General features: G+C 42.4%; 1 protein-coding gene across 1 annotated transcript in view; it reads right to left on the minus strand.

The window, feature by feature from the left end:
* VPS4B (vacuolar protein sorting 4 homolog B) overlaps positions 1 to 12,086 on the minus strand; it is a 31,641-nt gene extending 19,555 nt beyond the window's left edge. Inside the window, exons 1-2 of the mRNA XM_015083249.3 lie at positions 11,791 to 12,086; positions 499 to 610 (exon numbers count right to left, since the gene is read on the minus strand). Coding sequence (XP_014938735.1) covers positions 499 to 610; positions 11,791 to 11,817 — 139 coding nt within the window. The 5' untranslated portion in view covers positions 11,818 to 12,086. The remainder of the gene's footprint in view (positions 1 to 498; positions 611 to 11,790) is intronic.
* Positions 12,087 to 15,558: the final 3,472 nt, after the last annotated feature.

Genomic DNA, 15,558 nt, shown 5'->3' on the forward strand with positions numbered 1-15,558 from the left:
GTTTGCCAGAGAGACACTTTTGTCGTATGCTCAGCCTACGCTGAAGATCCACGGAGGCAGGGTTTTTACCCACTTTCCCCTCACCGTCGCATCCTGGTGCCTAAAACAGTACCTGGTGCGTGGGAAACATGCAGTACGTATTTGGAAAACATACGAACAAAATGGCTCCCAACCTTTTTTTAAAGTACTTAAGAGAGTATTTTCAGAGACGCTTCGAAAATGTGGTTCGTATATAATGTGGGTATATCGCCAGTAAAATAAAAACTATTTACATCGATTATATGGCATTTTAATATTTTTAGGTAGACAAAGTAACAATAACTAGGATAGCTATGCACATTTGTTTGCCGACCACTTAAAAATTATTAACAAGCTACCGGGAATATTTTGCAAATGGATGGTTTAGAATTTTCTGGCATTATATTTCAACTTTTATAAAAGAAACAGAACAATCTTTTCCTTTAACGTTTTAAAACAGAAAACAAACTATGGCCTTACATTTAACTACATGGAGAAAATACTGAACCGCGTGTTGGTAGAGTTGAAGAGCTTCCTCATAGTTCCCAGCTTTGTCTTCCTGGGCTGCTTTGCTAGCAAGATCTATTGCTTTCTGTTTGAAGGGAGGCAAAATCATATCATCAAAATCAAATAAGCAACAACACTGTGATGTAAATGGTCATATTGAACGTGTTTTTTTCCTTCTCTCTTTTTTTTTTTTTAAACTAAAAGCAACCTCAGGGACACCTGGGTGGCTCAGTCGGTTGGCTGAGTGTCTGACTTCGGCTCAGGTCATGATCTCGCCGTTCATGAGTTCGAGCCCCACACGGGGCTCGCTGCTGTCGGTCTGTTAGCGCAGAGCCTGCTTCAGATCCTCTGTCCCCTTCTCTGCCCGTCCCTCCCCCCCGCCCCGTGTTCTCCCCAAAATAAATATTTTTAAATAAATAAGTAAAAGCAATCTTAAAACAAGTCCACCTGTTTTCCCTAAATCTCAATTGCATGTTACTATACATCATAATGATTTACAAAACGTGAACGACATTTGTTAAATGGGTAAATGCTGACTACTACTTTTACCTAGTACCAATCACTAAGATTCTCATTAATTTTCATTCAACATAAGTCAAGCTTAAAGCTAGTAAGGAATAATCAAATAATATGAAAATTCAAGTTAAAAGTATTCAGGGGAATTCTCAGAAATTCAATGCTGTTATAGATAAATATATAACAATAGTAAAATGTAAATGGTGTAAAACCCCCTCAGAAGCAATGGGGCAATGAAATTGCAAGAATCTGAAAATGCCCAAATCTTTTAATCCAGTAAGACAGTAACCAGAGGGGTCTTTTTAAAAAACAAAAACAAAGCTTGGAAACATTAATTTTAAACAGCCAACAGATGCCACACAATGGTATATTATAGGATCATTAAAATAATATTAAAACATTCACAATATGGAAAAATGTCTATAATGGGATTTTTTTAAAAGCACAATACAATTTTTACATATAGCAGGAGTTCAACTATTTGAAACAATAGCAAAAACAAGCAAAACCCAGGAAAAAGATGTAGAGAAATTTAACACAGCTCATTTTTGATAAGACTCAATTTCTTCTTTTTCTGCTTTTTCTCATCTTCTAAAAGTGTCCATAATGAACATGGACTTTTGTGGTATTTAAAAAAAACCCAAAAAACACAAAACCCCTAGAAACAGACCCATACAAATATGTTAACGGACTTTTGACAAATTTGCAAAAGCAAGTTAATGGCGGAAGAAACAGTGCTGGAGCAATCAGACATCTTTAGCAAAAAAAAATAAAGAAATAAAAAAAGACAGAGAGAATCTTGACCTAAACCACAAAAATTAACTCACTACACTGTACACCTGTAACTAATGTTACACTGCATTTAACTAACTAGAAATTAAATAAAACCTTAAAAAAAATCCCGAAGTTCTTAAAAGCAGAGAATTTTCTCTAGCTGGAAGTAGGAGATAGGAGGCAGGAGAGGTCAGAAAGAATAGAAGCCTGATGAAAATCCACCCGACCACACTGGCATCCAAGCAAAAGAACCTGGCTGACAACCACATGAAACTGAAATCTGCCAACAACACACATGTGTTTAGAAGCAGACACATCCCCAGAGACTTCATGAACAACCACCAAACAGACAAAAACGCAGCCCTGCTGACACCTCGGTCAGCCTGGTGAGACTCTGAGCTAGAGCCCCACTGAGCGATGCTCGACCTGGACTTCTAACCCACAGAAACGGAGATAATAAGTTAAGGTTGTTGTAGGTTGAAAAAAAATTAAATCACAATGGATCATGGACTTTAATATAAAATATGAAACCATAAAATCCTTAGAAAAAACTGAAAATCTCCAGCATCTAGGGCTAGGCAAAGTTCTTAGACTATATGTGCCAAAAAACACAATATATAAAATGAAAACAATATGGGACTGGCATAAAGACAGACACATATATCAATGGGACAGAATAGAGAGCCCAGAAATAAACCTATGTATGTACAGTGAATTAACTCACCACAAACGAGTCAAGAATACCCAAAGAGGAAAGGACAGTCTCTTCAATAAATAGTGTTGGGAAAACTGGACAGCAAAATGCAAAAGAACGAAACTGGACCACTACCTTACACCATCCACAAAAATTAACTCAAAAGATCTGAACAGAACACCTGACACCATAAAACTCCTTGAAGGAAATACAGGCAAGTTAAGCTCCAACTCCAGTCTTGGTGATGATTTTTTGGATTTGACACCAAAAGCAAAGGCAACAAAAACAAAGATGAACAAGTGGGACTCCATCAAACTAAAAAGCTTCTGCACAGCAAAGGAAACCATCAACAAAATGAAAAAGCAACCTACCACATGGGAGAAAATATTTACAAATCGTGTCCTGCTAAAGGGTTAATATCCAGTGTGTAGAGAGAAGAACTCATAAAACTCAACGGCAAAAAAACCAAGCAACCCAATTAAAAAATGACTCGAGGCTCTGAACAGATATTTTCCCAAAGACATACAAACGCCCAACAGGTATTTGAAACAGCACTCAAGATCACCAATCATCAGGGAAATGCAAATTGAAACTACAATGAGCTGTGACCTCACATCTGTTAGAATGGCTATGATCAATAAAACAAGAAATAGCAAGTATTGGTGAGGATGTGGACAAAAGGGAACCCTTGTACACTGTTGGTGGGACTGTAACTGGTGCAGCCGCTGTGGAAAACACTATGGAGGTTCCTCAAAAAATTAAAAATAGAACCACCATATGATTCAGCAATTTCACTATTTATCCAGAGAAAACAAAAACATGAACTTTGTCGAAAGATACATGCACCTCAATGTTCAATGCAGCATTATTTAAAATAGCCAACTTACGGAAACAACCTAAGTGTCCACAGACAGACGAATGGATAGAGAATGTGGTTACGTACACAATGGAATATTATTTAGCCATAAAAAGAAGGAAATCTTGACATGTGTGACAACATGAATAGAATTAAGGGCATTACGCTAAATGAAAGAAGTCAAAGAAAGACAAATACCACATGATCTCATTTATGTGTGAAATTGAAAGAGAAAACATCCACAAATAAATCCAAGCTAATAGATACAGAGAACATCCAGGTAGTTACCAGAGGTGGGGAAAGGTGAAACAGGTGAAGGGAGTCCAAAGATCCAAACCTCTAGTTATAAAATAAATGTCATAGGGATGTAATATACAGTACGGTGACTACAGTTAGTAACACTGTGTTGCATATTTGAAAGTTGCTAAGAGAGTGTCTTAAAATTCTCATCACAGGAAAACCATTTTTGTAACAATGAAAGGTGACAGGTGTTAGCTAGACTTACTGTGGTGTCATCTCACACCGCATACAAAAAAAAAAAAATGAATCCTGTTGTACACCTGAAATGAATATATGTCAATTATACCTCAAAAAAAAAAAAAAAAGAAAAGAAAGAAAAGAAAAATGATAAATTGGACCTTATCAAATTATAAAAGTTTTAGTCTGTAAAAAATCCTATTAAAAGGATGAAAAGACAAGCTACAGACTGGGAGAAATATTTGCAAACTACATATTTATAACAGGACTAGTATTTTAGAATAGAAAGAACTCCCAAAACTCAACAATTTAAAAACAATCCAAGTAGAAAATGGGCTGAAGACATAAACAGACATTTCACCAAAGAGGATATACACACGGTAAAGGAGCACACAAAAAGATGTTTAACATCACTAGCCATTAGAGAAATGCAAATTAAAACCACCATGAGATATCTTGAAACATGTATCAGAATGGCTTTAAAAAAAAAAAAAAAAAAGGTGACAATAATACCAAACGCTCCAGAGAACTGGATCACTTACACATTGCGGGTAGGATGTAAAATGGTAGAGTCACTCTGGGAAACGGTTTTGTTTTTGTTTTGTTTTGCTTTTTTTCACAAATCTAAACGTGCAGCTACCATATGAACCAGTGACTGCACTCCTGGGTATTTACCCCAGAGAAATGAAGACTTCTGTTCACACAAAAATTTATACATGAACATTCCGGATGTCCTTCAACCATACAGCATGGTTAAACAAACTGTGCTACACCCATACCAAGGAGTACCGTTCAGTTACAAAAAGAAACTACTTTGATACACACAACATGAATGGATCTTGAGGAAGAACAGATTCCAGAAAGTTACATATCCCAGAAAGTTACGTATCGTACGATTCCATTTATATAACTTTCTGGAAATGACAAAACCAGAGATGGAGAGCATATTAGTATTGTCAGGAAACAGGGATGGTGGGGGGGGGGGTGGCGAGAAAGAGAGGTGATTGTGGTTCTAAAAGGGCAACAGGGGGCTCCTTGGTGGCTCAGTTAGTTAAGCATCTGACTCTTGAGGGCGCCTGGGTGGCTCAGTTGGTTGAGCGTCCGACTTCGGCTCAGGTCATGATCTCACGGTTCGTGAGTTCAAGTCCTGCGTCGGGCTCTGTGCTGACAGCTCAGAGCCTGGATCCTGCTTCAGATTCAGTGTCTCCCTCTCTCTCTGCCCCTAACCCATTCGCATTCTGTCTCTCTCAAAAATAAATAAAAATTAAAAAAAAAAAAAAAGGTCTGTGTAAGCATCTGACTCTTGATTTCAGCCCAGGTGAGGATTTCATGGTGGTGAGACTGTGCTGGGTGGGGAGCCTGCTTAAGATTCTCTCCCTCCCTATTCCTCTGCCCTGCCCCCACATGCTGTTTCTTTCTCTATCTCTCAAAAAATAAAAATACACTAAAAAAATTTATAAAAGGGCCACAGGAGGGGTCCCTGTGGGTAGAACTATTCTGTATCACGACTTTGATGGAGGATCCAGGAACTTACCACAGCTCTACACACACACACACACACACACACACACACACACACACACACACACACACTGTACATGAATACAAGTAAAACTGGAAAATCTGAGTAAGACTGGTGGAATGTATCAATGTCAACATCCGGGTTATACTGTACTATAGTTTTATAAAATGCTACCACTGGGAGCAAATGGGTGAAGGGTCCACAGAACCCCTCTATATGATTTCTCACCATCGCATGTGAACCCATGGTTATAGCAAAATAAAACCTTCATTAAAAAACCATCTTTAATATTTAAACACACACACACACACACACACACACTTGTAAATAACAAGCATGGTTTATTAAAACATTCCACCTGGATGAATCTAAGTAGTAAAACTGTATTCAACAAAAGAGCCAGTAGAAAAAAAGGATCATGGTTATGCTATATTAAAAATCAGCACATAAGAAAAAAACCACTCAAACAATCCCAAACCAACCATACGTGAGAATATTATATTTTGAAGCAGTTGCTAATGGAATGCATAGATGGAATGAAAGCTGTAAATAGGAGGAACAGACCTTCCCTCTGTTGTTGCAGGAGGCAAAAAAAATGGTAGAATTGATAAGATGTTGCACAGTTCAAATAGCTGAATTTGATGCTAAATTTTCAAAAGTCTGGTAAGCTAGGTGGGATATCAAGGGTGAACTCATAGCACTCATACGTGTGGGCAACCGGTGGACTGGGGCACCTTGTCACATAAAAATGCACCTAGAAGACTCCATGGCTAAGCCATGCGGGAGAAATAAGTTCTTTCTTATTCTAGATACAATTTTCTTCTATTATTTTGAATTGCTGTGCCGCTCACCTCTCTAGCTATATGTTCTCCTCATTAGCAGTCAGTCCTATTTTCAGCACCACAGTGATGGTTAAGGAAAACTCTTACAGTTGGTATTTAATTACCTAGCTCCAAATACGGTAACAATGACTTTAAACCAGCCCTTCTTTGATGACGGACAGGCCTGTATTTGCACTGTCCAACTGTGAGCCACTAGCTACAATCGGCTTCTGAGCACCCATGGCTAGTGTGACTGACGAGTTCTAAATTTTGAGTAAAATTTAAATTTAAATAGAGGCGCCTGGGTGGCTCAGTCAGTTAAGTGTCCGACTTCCAGCTCAAGTCATGATCTCACAGTTCTTGAGTTCGAGCCCCTCAACAAGCTCTGTGCTGACAGCTCAGAGCCTGGGGCCTGCTTCAGATTCTGTGTCTCCCTCTCTTTCTCTCTCTGCCCCTACCCTGCTTGTGCTCTGTCTCTCAAAAATAAATAAACATAAAAAAATTAAAATAAATACATAAATTTAAATAGTCACACGTAGCTACTACTGGACGGTGCATGTTAAACCTTTAATCAAAAATGATTTGAGGGTATGTATCTCTTTTTCCCTTGCTGAACACCCCACTTCAACCTTGGTTCTATCAGCATTTTTCATCTGAAATGAAGTGATTGTTTCTGGTGTGGTTTGGGAGTGCCAGTTATTCCTAACCCTGACCACTTCCATCGCACGTGATTCAAAACTACCACCGAGCCTCCCGAGTGGTCAGCCTGCTTCCACACTCAACACCCCGGAGTCCACCTGGCAGCCAACGATGGGCCCTCTTCGGTGGGTTCGCACGGTAGTTAATAAAACCCAGATGCTGGCTCACGGTCGACAGGGCCTTAAATGACCTGTGTGTGCCCTGGCTCCTTCCAGATCTCACCCCAAACCTGTTAGTTCGCCTTTACTCAGGAAGCCTGCGCACGGCTGATCCCTCGGCCTAGAATGTTCTTCCCCAACAGGCGCAGGACAGTCTCTTTTTCACAGTTCAAATGCCAAGTCCTCAGAGAGGCCCTCCCTAATCTACTGCAGAGGCTGCACTCTGCCCCTGCTCTGGTTCTCCCCCCACCCCAGAGCCGGTGCCTGGCACACACTGGGCACTTAATAACATTGCCGAACGAAGGGAAAAAAATCCCCTACTGCTTTCTCAGAATCTTCTTCCTTTTGGTTATTCCACCCCGATCATCTCTAACAACTTTCCTCCACTGGATGTTTTCCTGCCTGTCCATGCTATTTCTCTCCCCTGGGCTCGGGAGACCACCCCCATCTTCCTTCTCTGACATCCACTCTATCAATCACATGCCCATTCTGCTGCTCTCCCCAACGTAACCTTTTTTTTTTTTTAATTGGGGCCTTCCTCAGCATTAAAACATACGTAAAGTCCTACGTCAGACTCATACCTCCAAAACACAAACGAAAACCCGCTGGCTCTCCCCAGTTTCTAGGTTCCTCCCTGGTTAACATCTTACGTATCTCTTCACCTCCGGAGCAAAATCCCAAAGAGAACCCCGAGTGCGTCATGCTTTCTTGACTCCTCCAATGCTTCCTGCTGCCTGCCAGGTCTCGCAATGACCTAACTCTGTCCGCAGCCTTCAACCCTCAAAGCAGACATCTGGACTCGGCCTCCTCCTCCGGCCTCCATGGCACCCTTCTCTCTCAGTTCTACTCTTGACTGTGCGGCGACTCTTTTGCAGGCTCCCTGTTTTCTCTCCTTCTATGCCAAGATTCCACAGCCTTCTTGTTCCTCCTCATGCTATGAACTCTCCAAGATACCCTCAACCTCTGCTACCATCTGTATGCTAATAACTCTCCAGTGCTTGTTTCCAGCTCTCTCCCTCTAGTTCCACACATATGTCTCCAACTGCTCATGGAACATTTCCACTTGGTTGCCTGTACATGCATTTCAAACCCAAAAAGTTCAAGATCACCTGCGCCCAAATATGTGCCTCTTCTTGTAATCCCAGACCCAATTCTTCCCCACTGAGATATCCAACCCAGGAAGAGGGGCGAAAACTCAGCCTCCTCCGCACCCCTCTTTCTAAATGCAGAGCCAAGCCTGACTTCTTCCTCTCCAATCTGTCTTTGATTAATCCTTTCTTCTTTAAGAGGTACTACACTACTTTGGACCTCCCCATCTCCCATCACACAGAACCCTGCCTCCTAACTGGTCTCCCATGTGCCCAGGGTGGCTACCGGTCTGGCTGTCCCCCATGCACGCATGGTAGTTTCCTTCTAAAACAAAACCCTGAGCATATTACCTTCGCAGACTCCTGACTATAGCAGGATGAGGACCAATCATCTCCGTGTTAGCACACACCCTTCCATGGCCTAACTAGGCTTGTCCACTCACCTTATGCACACAGTTCCAGTCATGCCAAACTAATGGGGCAACTGAGACTTCATGCCTTTGTTTATAGTGTACTCCTCACCTGGAATATCCTATCCAGTTATCTCCCCACATAACTCCAGCTTCTCTAAGACTCGGCACAGTCACGGTCCTCCTGCTGCAAAGTGTCCCTGATACCCCCAAGTCGCCTATCCTATGCTTCCTCTAAATTTCCACTGCCTCTGTTACACATTTCCAAAGATCACACAGTATCCCTGTTAGCCACTTAAAAATTTTTTTAACGTTTATTCATTTTTTGAGAGAGAGAGAGAAAGAGTGGGGGAGGAACAGAGAGAGAGGGAGACACAGAATTTGAAGCAGGCTCCAAGCTCTGAGCTGTCACCACAGAGCCTGACACGGGGTTCGGACCCATGAACTGTGAGATCATGACCTGAGCTGATGTCGGGCACTTAACCGACTGAGCCATCAAGGCGCCCCAGCCACTTTATATGTCTTTTCACATCAGAATGTAAGCCCTTGCATTTCAAGGATGATATATTTCTTTTATGATTCCCTAAGACTTAGCAAAATGTATGGCACATTTACGACTGAGTAAACCTGGAGTTCTATGTATACTGCATTACTCGCAATTTCTGCCAACCCTCTCTAAGGTTTATTGCACTTCTAGACTGAGGCATATATTCTTTTTCTTTACCTGGAATGCATCCCATTTTCTGGTCCAAGAAGGCATAACTTCATAGTGAAAAAAGTACAAATGTCTAACACATAAACCTGGATTCGAAACTGTCTTCTATACTAACTGCATGTCTTGGGTTAAATCATAACCTTAATAAACTTTGGATTCTTATACCATGAAACTGAAGTAATATTCGCCTTGAAGAGTTGCTTTGAGGATTAAGATCACACCAAACACCCGGCGGACAGTTAGTGTCGGCACCTTACACATTATCTAAGCTCACATCATCTCCTCTGTGGAACATTTCTCAGTTACTTTTGAAGAGTTAGATAAGCCCTTCCTTTCTGCCCTCCTATACTAACCTTTAATTCTATCATAGCACTATTGTGTTATTTTATAATTTTGAGTTTTAGTTATCTGCATTCCTCCATTAGTTATGAGCTCCTGGTTATGGGGAGTTTTGCCTTGTTTGGTGGGAAAGTTATTTGCTGTTTAAGAATATTCTTCATCCAAATTTTCTAGGTTAGAAGGTTAAAAAGGTTTGAATGAGAAAGTGCACCTATGACCCAACCACCATAAAATTAAACATCTCTCCCCGTTTAAAACTAGCAACGTGCCTTTCATTTGTGTCAACCTCTAGCCGATTCATTAAGGAACATCCAACAACCCAATTCAAATATGACGCAAACTGACCATAAAACCAAAGTGCAATTCTTGCAAAAGAAAAAACAGGGGCGCCTGGGTGGCTCAGTGGGTTGAGCACCCGACTTCGGCTCAGGTCATGATCTTGCAGTTCTCGAGTTGAGTTGGAGCCCAGCATCATCGGGCTTGCTGCTGTCAGCCTGTCAGCGCAGAGCCTGCTTCGGATCCCCTGTCCCCCTCTCTCTTTGCCCCTCCCCCACTCATGCTGGCTCTCAAAAAATAAAAGCCTTAAAAAAAAAAAAAAGGAAAAAGGTACCAGTAAATGGATGAAAATTATGTTGCAGAATGTCCAAATTACATGCAGTTTTGACAAGCGAAAAGCTGATGAAATAAAGAGTTAACTAAAAAACCAACAAATATGAAGACAAGACACTTCAAAAGAAATCACTGTTGATATTAAAGAAACAATACTTTTATCAAAGAAACAATACTTTTTCCAAAAACATTTACCGAAAAGACCCTTTCTGAATGGGCTACAAAAAAAGTCAACGCTAAGTGGAGATTGTTATATCTTAGTCTAATGCAACCCTGTTGGAAAAGATACACACAAAAATCAACACATGACTTATTCTTCATTCTAAGGAATAAGCCATAGTTGCAATTATAACATTCTGAGACATATAAAACATTTATTTTCATAATCTTTTGGGTTGATTTTCAAGGTAAAAATCCCAAGAAAGGGACGCCTGGGTGGCTCAGTTGGTTAAGCGACCCACTTCTGCTCAGGTCATGACCTCGCGGTTGGTAAGTTCCAGACCCACGTCGGGCTCTGTGCTGACAGCTCAGAGCCTGGAGCCTGCTTTGGATTCTGTGTCTCCCTCTCTCTCTGCCCCTCCCCCACGCACATTCTGTCTCTCTCTCTCTCTCTCTTTCTCAAAATAAACGTTAAAAAAAAAATCCCCCAAAGCTCCTTCCTATCCTACCTCTTTCTGTGTGTGAAATTCTGAGTTCTACTTTAATGTATCTACTTTCAGTGGTCTTTCCTGTCAATTACCCAGGTTCGAGCAGGTCCTCCATTATCCTTAGTGCTTGTACTGGACACTCAATGAATGTCTCATCAACGACTGCAAGACGAAGACAAGGGTTCAATATTTTATGCTGATCTTTTGTCCCAAAATGACCCGGTGGACTGGGAGTCCTCGAGGCTAAGTCACATTCTAAATCCCTCTGAAACCTCAGATCCATTCTGGGCATCGGAGGCACTATTTCACAAATTTCTCAATGAATCTCACAGATGTCCAACAATCATGTCTAAAAGTTTAAGGTTCTACGATTTATGTACAAAACACTGTACTCACTGCGGTAAGGGTGGGGAGGTGGAGCCACAAAGCTTAAGAACACACCCTGTTTCTAGATACATTTTGGGAGCCATGGCAGAGTGCACATGAATGCACAGCTCAATGAACTGACGGATTCCTCAAATTCCAAGACTGTCCTCACGTTTCTATTCACCTGACAGCTAAAAGAGAAGGGCTTTGCTACACCAGCTTGAGACGGAGAACTAAGATCACCAGTGCTTTGCAAACATTACGTTCTTTCCTCTCTGTCTTACAGTGACTGGAGCGTCTGTGCCTCCGGTTCAAAGCTCTGCCCAGTTCTGTTCAAAAGAGGAAGAAAACCCACCTCAACAAAAGTGAAGCGTCTCGCACAGCGGGTGGGCTTGGGAGATCCCGGAGCGGGCGGAAAGCGCCCGACCCTCCCACCTGCGGCTGGGCGGGGGCGCCGCCCTCCTCCGTCCGGCACCAGGGGCGCGGCCGCTTCCTCCCTCCTCCCCTGTCTCCAATCCTAACCCCGCGCCGCCCCTCGGCTCCGGCTCTCCAGGGCGCGGGAGAACAGTGATACCTGGAGATTGGACGAGGTGGATGCCATGGCGGAGATCCGAGGCGGCTCCCTGGGGAAGAACTAGGGCAGAGGAAGCCAACAGCGGCAACGTCGAACCGCGCCCGGTGTTGCCTCAAACGTGCGCAGGCTGGTAGCCCTCGGACCCGGAGCGACGCCTCCCCTTCGCGAACTGGTTCCAAAACCGCAAGCCGCTCCGAGCGCCGCCGACCCTTCTCAGAAAACTTCCGCAATTCTGAGCCCCCCCCCCTCCGGGCTCTCGTCCCGCCTCTGGCCTCAGCACTTCCGCTTTCGTCATCAGCACGCGCGCTACCCAGTCTCCAGCCATTCGGGTCTCGCCTCGGCCCCGGGGTCTCGCGATGCCGGGAGGCCGGAAGCGCTCCCGGGCCTTGTGGAAGTCAGGCTGGGCGCAAGCGCACTGCGGCTCTTACGTAGGGGCGGGGATGCGGCCTAGAGCCAAGATCTGTTACGTTTTCTTCTTTTTCCAGATGTTTTACACTTGAGGTGAATTATTGGCTCTGGCTCCTTTCAGTCCACATCATGGAGCGTGCCCTGTAGTTCTGTGGCTTTTGAGTGAAAAAGTCATCCCGTCTCCAAGACCCACCATTTGGGGACTTGGGGCTCGTTTACTGTGTCTCATGCATTCCGTTTTCTCCTCTGTAAGATGGGGTTAATTGTATATAGTACCCACCCCAGGATTGTGAAGAATGCTAGTAGCATGCGCTGGCATAGTGTTGGGTGAACAGTAAGATCTCAGTAAGCCTCAGCGTTTATTACTCAACACTGTACACTTTATTCAATAAGTTGTCATGGCTCCGTGAGGTCCTGAGAATGTTAGTAAAAGACAGGTGTGGTTACTGTCCTCTAGGAGCTCACGGTTTGGTGGGGAAGCAGGCTCCTGAACACAAGTCTTATGAAACTGGCAGATCAGATTATCTTTTACACCATTTATAAGGAAGGTTAATGACGAGAGGTTAAGTGCTTTCTGTGAGATCACATGTCAGGGATTAGTCGCAGACCTATAATAAGACCTTGCCTCAGCCTTTCTATCATTTGCAGTCAAAATCCTCTTTTTCTTCATCCTTATGTAGGTAAGCTTCCCAAAGGAAAGTGAAATAGGTATTTAATCATTCCTCCATTTTATTTCCTACTCACTCCCTAATTCTTCCCGATCATCTGATGTCTCCTAAAGTTCTTCCCTCGCCCTTCTTACTAGGTATTGTCAACTACCCAGTTCTTGAACTCTCACTTGTAGAGAATCCTAATATTCTTTGTCTTTCTCCTTCACTATCTCCCCTTCTTTTAAAAAAAAATTTATTTTTATTGATTTTGAGAGCAAGCGGGGGAAGGGCAGAGAGCGAGTGAGACAGAATCCCAGGCAGGCTCCATGCCATCAGTACAGAGCCTGATGCGGGGCTTGATCCCAAGAACTGTGAGATCATGACCTGAGCTGAAATCAAGAGTCAGATGCTTAACCAACTGAGCCACCCAGGTGTCCCACTGTTTCCCCTTCTTATTCTTTATCTGTAGTATTGTGTCAAGAGTCATGTTCTCTTTAATCAAACTACTCCATCCCTGCTCATCTTAACCCCTTCCTGGACTTTATATAGCAATATAATAGAAATGACTTCCAATCTACATCTCTAGGCCTAATGCTGTCTTCTGTCTTGCATTCATAACCTTCCAGAGATCTCCAGAAATCACAGGACTTTCCCACAAGACAAAATCAACACATTTGAAGTCAAGTTAATGATCATCTACCCCAAACTTCTCAGAATAACATCACGAAAACTCCATCATCCAGGCTCAAAGCTCAAAGTCAGCCCTCTCTCTGCCTTCATCTGCCAGTTCACCTTTCCACCCCTCTGTTCCCTTCCACTTACTGATAAATACTGTAGGGATTGCAGCCCTTACAGTGTCAGCACATCATAGACATTTAATAAATACTAAACCTTTTAACTGAGCTGCTTAAAAGAAATTGCTAGATCCTTAATGACTATTGGATAAACCTGATTTTCCCTGAAGATACAACTAGACTCCAATTTACCTTTCACCTCAATCCCTAAGAGTCTATGGAACACTCACTAAACGTAAGTCGACTAGGCATTAAAAAACTACAGAGATGAATATGATATGGTCTTTGCCATTCAGGAGTTTACAATTTAGTGCAAGACACAGACACATAATAGTGAAAAGAGAATCCACTGATATAAATTACCACCGTGTGCCAGGCTGCTGTGGATATTGGATATGAACCAAACGGTCAAAAATCCCTCTTTTATCACTATCAACAAATCGTGTTAGTATCTCGTACTCTCAATATTCAAAGAGAAGGCTATCGTCTGTAAGGTATTTTCAAAAATCCGTAATTTTAGTCTACTCGTGAGAAAACACAAGAAAAACACAAATTGAGGGCTTTTCTACTTCTAAAAAATGCCTAACCAGGCTCTTCAAAAATGTCAAAGTAATGAAAGATAAGAAAAGACTGAGAAACTGTCACAGATTGCAGGGAACTCAGGAGACACGACAACTAAATGCAATATGGGATTCTGGATTGGATCCTGGAACAACAACAAAAGACATCAGTGGAAAAACTGATAAAAAAACACAAATTAAGTCTGGATTTTAGCTAATAGTACTACACCGAAACAAATTTTATAGGTTTTTTTTTTTATGTTTACTTATTTTCGAGAGAGACAGAGTGCAAGCAGGGCAGGAGCAGAGAGAGGGGGAGACACAGAATCTGAAGCTGGCTTCAGGCTCTGAACTGTCGGCACAGAGCCCAATGTGTGGCTCGAACTCACAAGCGTAAATATCATGACCTGAGTGGAAGTCGGTTGCTTAACCGACTGAGCCACCCAGGCACCCTGAGTTTTGATAAATAAACAAGATAAGATGGCAACAGTAGGGGATATTGGGTAAAGCGTATATGGGCAGGGCACCTGGGTGGCTCAGTCAGTTAAGCGTCTGACTCTTAATTTTGACTCAGGTCATGATCTTGCAGTTCATGGGATCGAGCCCTGCATCGGGCTCTGTGCTGACAGTGTGGGGTCTGCTTGGTATTCTCTCCTTCCCTCTTTCTCTGCCCCTCCCCTGCTCATGCTCTCTCTCAAAATAAATGAATAAACTTAAAAAAAAAGACTATATGGGAATTCTCTAAATATCTTTGCAACTCTTTTGTAATTATTATTTTAAAAGATTTTTTTAAATTCCTGCTCGTTGGGAGTTTGCATTACAGTGGTATAGAAACTTGTTACTTTTTCATGTTGAAAAATGTAAATCTAAAATTGTTACCTGTATCATGGTTTATAAAATACTTCCACTACATTATCTTATTTCTTAATTCTGTGAAGTGGATCTTAAGTGTCCCATTTTTACCAATGAGGAAAACTAAGCCTCAGAGAGATAGATGGTCCCCCAATCCATGCAGCTGCTAAGTGATAAAGCTGGAGTTTGATCCCAGGTCACATGACTCCAGATGGGATGTTAGAAGACAGACAAGGACTCGTAGACACAGGCAGTTTGCACCATGAGGCCACAGAGGAGGGGATGCTTAATTTGGAAGGAGCGGTGAAGAATTTCTCGGGGAAGGTGTCAGTTAAACCAAATCTTAGAATCTTAAACTGATTTGGACAGAATGTAGGCCCTTTCGAGCAGAGGCAAAGCATGAATAAAGGCACAGGAGAATAAACCTCTGGCATGTTTGAGGGAAGGCTAGAATGGGGGAAGCGACAGGCGCTCTGGGGAAGGAGAGACAGGAGGGAAGCTAAA

This window comes from Acinonyx jubatus, chromosome D3, assembly GCF_027475565.1.
Source record: "Acinonyx jubatus isolate Ajub_Pintada_27869175 chromosome D3, VMU_Ajub_asm_v1.0, whole genome shotgun sequence".
NCBI classification, from domain to species: Eukaryota; Metazoa; Chordata; class Mammalia; order Carnivora; family Felidae; genus Acinonyx; species Acinonyx jubatus.